The sequence below is a fragment of the Sinocyclocheilus rhinocerous genome, unplaced genomic scaffold, assembly GCF_001515625.1.
Source record: "Sinocyclocheilus rhinocerous isolate Xijiao unplaced genomic scaffold, SAMN03320098_v1.1 scaffold1624, whole genome shotgun sequence".
Taxonomy (NCBI): Eukaryota; Metazoa; Chordata; class Actinopteri; order Cypriniformes; family Cyprinidae; genus Sinocyclocheilus; species Sinocyclocheilus rhinocerous.
The window spans coordinates 841,612-850,192 of record NW_015639527.1 but is presented as its reverse complement, the minus strand read 5'-3'; the positions used below and the strand labels follow the sequence as shown (position 1 = coordinate 850,192).

The following is an 8,581-nucleotide window of genomic DNA, read 5'->3' as shown; positions in this document are numbered from 1 at the left end:
AATAACTTTTTCATATTTAATATGGATTAATATATAAATATAATCTATATCTATGACTTTACACATCATAGTATTTTGTTCCTGAATAGTAGCAGCTACTGTTAGTTTTAGGCTAGCCAACCTGAATAAGTTAAAGCACAGTTTGTTTCATTTGTATCCTTGTGCTAAGTAAATGTGCGCTCTTTTGGGCTAAAGGCTTAATGGAACCGTTTAAAGCAGCCATGTGATCACAAATTAATCTGCGATTCGGCGTAGCGCAGACATGATTTAATACGCGTGTCCTTTTTCTATGTGAAAAAAATAATAAATTCCAGTTTATGCTGTTTGATTATGGCTTCGAATGTCGTAGTTGGAAGCTGGAAGTTGTTAGCCCCGGCTGGCCCGTGCGCGCTGTTGAAATGCAACTAATAATTTCTGACTGGCACATAACTGAACAAATGCAAACGGGTTAAGGCGGGGCCCCCTACAAGGCGGGGCCCCTGGGCTGCAGCCCAGTCAAGCCCAATGGTAAGTCCGGCCATGCCCACCCCACACATCTAGCCTAAGTATATATTTAACACATATATTCAAAATAAATATATACATTCAAACTAGTTTGAACACTGTAAGAGAGCAATTAAATATATCAGCTTTAACTCTTTCCCCGCCAAACATGGAATTTTCCGGGTTTCCGCATTCTCCCTGTTATATACGTTCGGGGGAGCTATTACGCATCTCCTGAATGAGTCTAGAATGTGCCGATCAAAAACACATGCGAGGAAGACGCAGAAACGAGCGATCTTGTATGTATGCATATGCACATGTAAAACAATGCGATCATCAACTATAAACAGCATATAAATGAAAACTGCCTGTTAGAAAAAGTACACTCTCTTCCAGATGTTTCTTATATATGTGTGTGTGCGTGTGACCTAATCCCCTCTCTTACTCTTGCCCTCCCTTTCTCTCCCCTTGTGTTTTTCCCTTCTCCCATCTGTGCTCTCTCTCTCTACTCTTAATTCCTATATCTCTCTCTCTTAATGTATACACGCATGCGAGAAAACTTTGGTGGCAACGAGAAAGAACGGTATCATTTCCTTTTTTAATTCTTAACACTGCCTAATGTTACCGAGTGAAATGGCGATCCAGGAAGTGGCAAAGGACTGTGCAAGCTTTGGGGTGTTAATGGAAGAGATCTGCATGTTTGCTTTGAACATCCTACTGAATATGATCCAGATGTAGTATTTGATAAAAACATGATTTTCTCTGCTTTTTGCTCAAAATCTTTTTTATTATTAAACTTACCTACATTCAAGTGTTGATAAAAAAAGAATGCTTGAAGCAGGAATAAAACATTTTTTTAACAATAAAACAAAATATTCTGGGGGCCATGAAATTTTAGTGAAAATCATCAAAAATGCTGGCGGTGGCATGGCCACTTTTTAAAAAAAAAATGCTGGCGGGAAAGGAGTTAATAGAATGAAGTTCTCCACTTCTATCTATGTCTGTCTATCCATCTATCTATCTGTCTGTCCACAAAATGGATATATGCACATTTTGTTAGGAACACACAAAAAAACAAGCATTCTGCACATGAATGTCTCTTTATTCAAAAGAGGGTTTTTCATGCATCAAACTCCGATATAAGGGTCTATACAGTTCGACGGACTGTTGCCATCCTCAGCGGTTTTGTTGAGCAGTTTTGTTCCAGACAAAAATTACATTCTTTTAGACAGAGGTTCTGGAGCCAAGCGTCAAAGGACACAAGCACAGGCCACTGTCTCATGCTACACAAAACGTCCCCCGCTGCGTCTGGTATAACAGAGGCATACTTTACTCTCAGTCCCCCTACAGGAAAAACGACTGCCTTGTTGATGCGAGAAAACTTTGGTGGCAACGAGAAAGAACGGTATCATTTCCTTTTTTAATTCTTAACACTGCCTAATGTTACCGAGTGAAATGGCGATCCAGGAAGTGGCAAAGGACTGTGCAAGCTTTGGGGTGTTAATGGAAGAGATCTGCATGTTTGCTTTGAACATCCTACTGAATATGATCCAGATGTAGTATTTGATAAAAACATGATTTTCTCTGCTTTTTGCTCAAAATCTTTTTTATTATTAAACTTACCTACATTCAAGTGTTGATAAAAAAAGAATGCTTGAAGCAGGAATAAAACATTTTTTTAACAATAAAACAAAATATTCTGGGGGCCATGAAATTTTAGTGAAAATCATCAAAAATGCTGGCGGTGGCATGGCCACTTTTTAAAAAAAAAATGCTGGCGGGAAAGGAGTTAATAGAATGAAGTTCTCCACTTCTATCTATGTCTGTCTATCCATCTATCTATCTGTCTGTCCACAAAATGGATATATGCACATTTTGTTAGGAACACACAAAAAAACAAGCATTCTGCACATGAATGTCTCTTTATTCAAAAGAGGGTTTTTCATGCATCAAACTCCGATATAAGGGTCTATACAGTTCGACGGACTGTTGCCATCCTCAGCGGTTTTGTTGAGCAGTTTTGTTCCAGACAAAAATTACATTCTTTTAGACAGAGGTTCTGGAGCCAAGCGTCAAAGGACACAAGCACAGGCCACTGTCTCATGCTACACAAAACGTCCCCCGCTGCGTCTGGTATAACAGAGGCATACTTTACTCTCAGTCCCCCTACAGGAAAAACGACTGCCTTGTTGACCACATTTATATAACTTCACGGAATAACCATTAGAGGAAAAGTAAGGAAACAATGATGCTACTGTAAGTGCATGTGGGCGTCCACAAATGTGTGTGTGTGTGTGTGTGTGTGTGTGTGTGTGTGTGTGTGTGTGACTGAAACAGAGGGGAAGGGGATTGAGAAAAAGCAGGCATGAGCGAGATGGGAGAGGGAGAATGACTGAAAGAGAGGGAATAGAGAATTGAGTCGAACTTAAATTTGATTTGTTGATGAACTACTTATCTAAATAGGCCACCAAAGCTGATTACATAGACCAGACTGCATGCTGATTGCATTACCAGACGATTGCATCTCACCACGGATTCCCAAAACAACTCCAGTAGAAAAATGAGACGTGCAAACAGCAGCCAGATTAGGCTAATAATAATATTTATAGCTCAATAAAAATTAAATAAGAACACTTAAAACTAACACGAGTTTATAAACTAAAATGATTAAATAAGAAATTACACCTTCTAACCACATCGTTGATTAAATAAACATTCTAATGTTTGCAAGACGGTCCCAAAAAGCTTTTTAATGAAAAAGCACGTAACATAAAACGTATATATAAACTTATCATAATGTAAATAATATAATCACCGACTTACTTCAAGACAGCACTGTCTCCTTGTCTGACAGTGATGTTGTCCTTTAAATAAGATTCTCCGCTTCTCGCTGGCACTCCTGCGGGCACAAGGAACAGCAGTCTTAGAGCCACAACAATCAGGCATTTCCACTGCAGCTCAAAATAACCAGTTATGTCCATTTTTCCCGTCAGAACTCTCAGAAACTTCCGTCCGCAAAGAAGAACCGTATAACTGAAAGAGCGTAAATGTGATTCCCCTCGGATCGGAACGCAGCGTTCACTTCGTATTCCGTCCTCTAAATATCTCCAAAAGTATTAGTTTTTCTCAGTGTTTCTGACTGGAAATCCCTTCAAAGTGCTCGTAAATATTCCTTGAAAGTTTTCAGCAAGTCGGGTGAGACGTTTTTTCAAGCGTTTTCAGACACACTGAGGTGCTGTACCGAGTCTTCAGAGGCAGCACATATGTTGCTCGCGCGTGTGTGTGTGTGTGTGTGTGTGTGTGTGTGTGTGTGTGTGTGTGACTGAAACAGAGGGGAAGGGGATTGAGAAAAAGCAGGCATGAGCGAGATGGGAGAGGGAGAATGACTGAAAGAGAGGGAATAGAGAATTGAGTCGAACTTAAATTTGATTTGTTGATGAACTACTTATCTAAATAGGCCACCAAAGCTGATTACATAGACCAGACTGCATGCTGATTGCATTACCAGACGATTGCATCTCACCACGGATTCCCAAAACAACTCCAGTAGAAAAATGAGACGTGCAAACAGCAGCCAGATTAGGCTAATAATAATATTTATAGCTCAATAAAAATTAAATAAGAACACTTAAAACTAACACGAGTTTATAAACTAAAATGATTAAATAAGAAATTACACCTTCTAACCACATCGTTGATTAAATAAACATTCTAATGTTTGCAAGACGGTCCCAAAAAGCTTTTTAATGAAAAAGCACGTAACATAAAACGTATATATAAACTTATCATAATGTAAATAATATAATCACCGACTTACTTCAAGACAGCACTGTCTCCTTGTCTGACAGTGATGTTGTCCTTTAAATAAGATTCTCCGCTTCTCGCTGGCACTCCTGCGGGCACAAGGAACAGCAGTCTTAGAGCCACAACAATCAGGCATTTCCACTGCAGCTCAAAATAACCAGTTATGTCCATTTTTCCCGTCAGAACTCTCAGAAACTTCCGTCCGCAAAGAAGAACCGTATAACTGAAAGAGCGTAAATGTGATTCCCCTCGGATCGGAACGCAGCGTTCACTTCGTATTCCGTCCTCTAAATATCTCCAAAAGTATTAGTTTTTCTCAGTGTTTCTGACTGGAAATCCCTTCAAAGTGCTCGTAAATATTCCTTGAAAGTTTTCAGCAAGTCGGGTGAGACGTTTTTTCAAGCGTTTTCAGACACACTGAGGTGCTGTACCGAGTCTTCAGAGGCAGCACATATGTTGCTCGCGCGCTCTTTAAGATGCTTCAGCCTCGTTCTGAGCCTCGTCGTTTTCAAATTCACTTTAATTGGACCCGCACAAACTAATCGCAACTGCGAGAGGATGTTCAGTGCGTGAACACCTCCGGGGGTGCTGAAACGGGTTGCCTGTTTGAGAAAATATGCAGAAATACTCCAGGAGACAGAGAGAACGCGCTCGGCGCGCGGTCGGTTGTGCTCTTGTGCTCGGATAGGTGAGGAAACTGACTGCCCATCCTGTGTCTCCCTAACTAGAGCTGAACTGAAGAAAGATAGATACTGCACGCACTGAGGTCAACACAGAGAATGGGGGAAATATTTACTCCAAACACATTTAAAAAAAAAAACATTTATTATACATTTATTTTGGACAACTGGGCTATTATACATTTGTCTGTCTGTCTATCTATCTATCATTAATTTTGAAACACACCATTTTTAAGATTATTTATAACTATCACACTCCTGATCTCCAAGTAGAACCAAACATTCTAGTGTGCTTTTTCAAATCAAATATTTATGCCATAGTATACCTATTTTATCTGGCCTGTCTCCCTCTAGTTGTGCCCCTTCAAAACCCCTCTAAAACCAGCAAACAGGCTACTTTTGGAGACCAGCTAAGCCATACTATCTTAAGATGGTTTTTCTGTCCGATTAGTGTTGCATACTAAACAATATGTGATTATGAAATCAGACTTGTGGAAAACCCCATTTTCAGCAACATTTAATCATTAAAGTGATCGTTTTTAGCCTTGCATAAAATATAATCCATGATTAGGAGATTACAGTGAACAGAATCCAAACATTTTATGTGGTGTGCAATTTACCAGATTATCATTCTCATATTCATATACCTCAGCCTTCAGCTAATCCTTAACTAATCACTTGTAACTATGTTTACACTGATGGTAGATCCATTCCAGCAAAATAAATGCAGAAGATAAAGGTTTAAATGGGGTTTATTGATTGAACAGGGTTACTTGACCATTTTACCAGAGATCGTTACATTAAAATGATGATGATGATGATGATGAACATGCCAAGTGGAAGAATGGCATAAGATAAGATTTAATTAAAAAATATATATCTTCCTCTGATGCTACCTGGTACTTGATAAGCTAATTTGATTCAACTGCTTTTTAATTAAAACCCGGCTGACCTAAGCAAATTGTAGATCCGTTTAGCTAATTAGTAGTGTGAATCCACGCTTCAGTGAAATGTGTTGAAAATGATACCCTTGATTTGATAATAATTCTGGAAGAAGGGAAAACAACAGAAGTCTACTGATCTTTAACACCTAAACTGATTGATTTAGCAAAAATGTGGAAAATCCAACCATTCGACCGTTCTTACCACCACTTTGGACACAATGAGCCAATTATCTTTCTTTGTTTAATTGTTTTTCGGTTTTTCTGGAGGAAGCTCAGTTGTGTTCAATCCCAGAGCTATCCCAGAGAACGTAATAATCACTTTAATGTAGCTTGCGCTCACTGTTGTACACTGGAAGCAGTTCCGGGCGGATGACGTATGAGGTCAGTGATGCGCATGCAGCCAGTGTGTCTCGTGAAAACCAACGTTTGTTAACAGGAGCAAAGGAAGCAAAGTTTCCTTACTTTAGCAAAGGAAAACCAGTCTCCTCTTGGCTTATATCGAAATCCTCCGACATTCTTCTTTACAAATCCTTGTTTTGTACTTCTAATTAGTGACCGTTGTTTTGTTTTGATCTCTCCCCTGCGCTACCGCGTACGTCACTTCTGAGCGGCGCATGCGCAAAGTCAACCTCCATACGTCATCCGCCCGGAACTGCTTCCGTGTACAAAAAGACCATTTTTAATATAACTCCGACTGGGTTCGTCTGAAAGAAGAAAGTCATATACACCTAGAATGACTTGAGGGTGAGTAATTTATGGGCTAATTTTCATTTTTGGGTGAACTAACCCTTTAATGCGAATAGATGGCTTCAACAAAAGAATATCCCACCGATTATTAACCTCAGAGCTCGCAACAGGTTTGTCTTTAAAGGTTTATCAGTTATTGTTAAAAACCAATTTCCCTATGGAGAAAATTAATGAGTTTTTACTTCTAGAACCCTACCTGTCAGTCTTGTGTCTTGTGTTTTCCTCCCCCACATGCTCCATGTTATGTTTATGCCCTTATTTGGTCTTCCTGTTCCTGCCCTGATTGTGTTCATTTGTTTCCAACTGTGTTTTCCCTCATGTCATCATGTTCATTGTTTCCAGGTGTTCCCTCATTAGTTTCCATGTGTATTTAAGCCCTGTGTTTCCTGAGTCCTGCGTGCTGTCTTGAACACCGATCCCGTGTCCTACGTGTGATTCCCTAGATGTCAATAAAGACTGTTAATTATGATTCTCCTGCATTCTCCTCGTTCCTCGCTCCTCACCGTAGGCACATCATGACAGAAGACAGCACCATAAACAGAAAATAAGCGGCACACCTTCTCCACGTTTTTGTTTGATGGAGATCGTGGCACGCTTCATTGCCCTAGCCCGTAGAGATCTCCCCTTCGTCGAGTATGCAAGGGAGTTCTGCGGGCTTGCCGCGGCGACGGCATTAGATGACGCCACCATCAACTCTCTGTTCTGGCACGGTGCCAACTACCATCGCCCCGTGGATAGTCCGCCTGCCGTTCCTCAGGCAAGCCAGCCGGCTGCGGCATTCCCATGCCCGCCGGCCGTTCTTCAGTCAAGCCTGCCGGCCGCGGCACTCTCCAGCTCGCCGGCCGTTCCGAAGTCAAGCCCGCTGGCCACGTCATTCTCAAGCCTGCCGACTGCGGCTGACCCACGTCCGCCGGCCACCGCAACGTCAAGCCCGCCGGCTGCCTTATTCACCCGTAACCAGAAGAGAAGGGATGAGGTGAAAAGGATGGCTCTCGGCCCTCATCCTCGCTCCAGTGTCGGCTCCAGCCCCAGAGCTCGCTCCCGTGTTCCGCCATGGCCTCCTGAACTGTCTGCTCTGCCATGGCCTCCTAGTCTGCCTGCTCCGCCATGGCCTCCTAGTCTGCCTGCTCCGCCATGGCCTCCTAGTCTGCCTGCTCCGCCATGGCTTCCTAGTCTGCCTGCTCCGCCATGGTGCCCCGAACTGCCTGATCTGCCATGGGTCCCGGAACGGGTACCGCTCTGGAGGCCTGCCGTCCTGTGTCTGTCCTGAGGGGCCTCCAGAGCGCCCACCCCCCTCCCCATTGTCCAGCCAATCGAGAGGGAGCTCAATCTACAGCATGTTCCAATGGTGGAACAGCTAGCAGTTATTTAGCTGAGGGAGCAACACCCCCAGTTCTCAAACGAGAGGAGGCTCGACCTGCTGCATGTTCCAAAGCTGGAACAGCTAGCAATAATTTACTTAGCTGTGGGAGCAACACACCTAGTTCTCAGTCGAGAAGGGGGCTTGACCTACAGCATGTTCCAATGCTGGAAAGGCTAGCAGTAATTTACCTTAGCTGAGGAAGCACAAACCCAGCTCTCAGCGAGAGGGGGACTCGAGACGGGCCAGGACCCCTTGGGTTGTTCGGGCTCAGACCTGGACCTTTGTAAAGGCCGCTGAGCGCGCCTTTGCCCGCACTTAGCTACCTCATTAGGAGAAAGGCCCTCGCCTTTATCCAGGCCTTTCAGCAGGCCAGCCTGATATGCTTGGGGCATCACCATCGTGTGCGCTCACCTGAGCTGGAGGGTTATGGCCAGAAAAATAACGTTCATCGTTTTTTGTTTTTGTTTGTTTTTGTTTGTTTTTTAAGTAGATGACCTCACGATGTCATTTTCTTCACCCGCTTCACGGCAAGTAAAGCCTCGCCGTGGCGCGATCCATAA

At 42.7% G+C, this 8,581-nt stretch overlaps 1 protein-coding gene and 1 long non-coding RNA gene across 2 annotated transcripts in view; both read right to left on the bottom strand.

Annotated features, from left to right (window-relative positions):
- LOC107751394 (opioid-binding protein/cell adhesion molecule-like) overlaps positions 1 to 3,739 on the bottom strand; it is a 73,952-nt gene extending 70,213 nt beyond the window's left edge. The window contains exon 1 of the mRNA XM_016567116.1: positions 3,307 to 3,739. Within this exon, the coding sequence (XP_016422602.1) occupies positions 3,307 to 3,464 (158 nt within the window). The 5' untranslated portion in view covers positions 3,465 to 3,739. The remainder of the gene's footprint in view (positions 1 to 3,306) is intronic.
- A 565-nt stretch (positions 3,740 to 4,304) lies between these two features.
- Positions 4,305 to 8,581, bottom strand: part of LOC107751395 (uncharacterized) — a 95,285-nt gene continuing 91,008 nt past the window's right edge. Inside the window, exon 3 of the long non-coding RNA XR_001641236.1 lies at positions 4,305 to 4,376. This is a non-coding gene — a long non-coding RNA (uncharacterized LOC107751395). The remainder of the gene's footprint in view (positions 4,377 to 8,581) is intronic.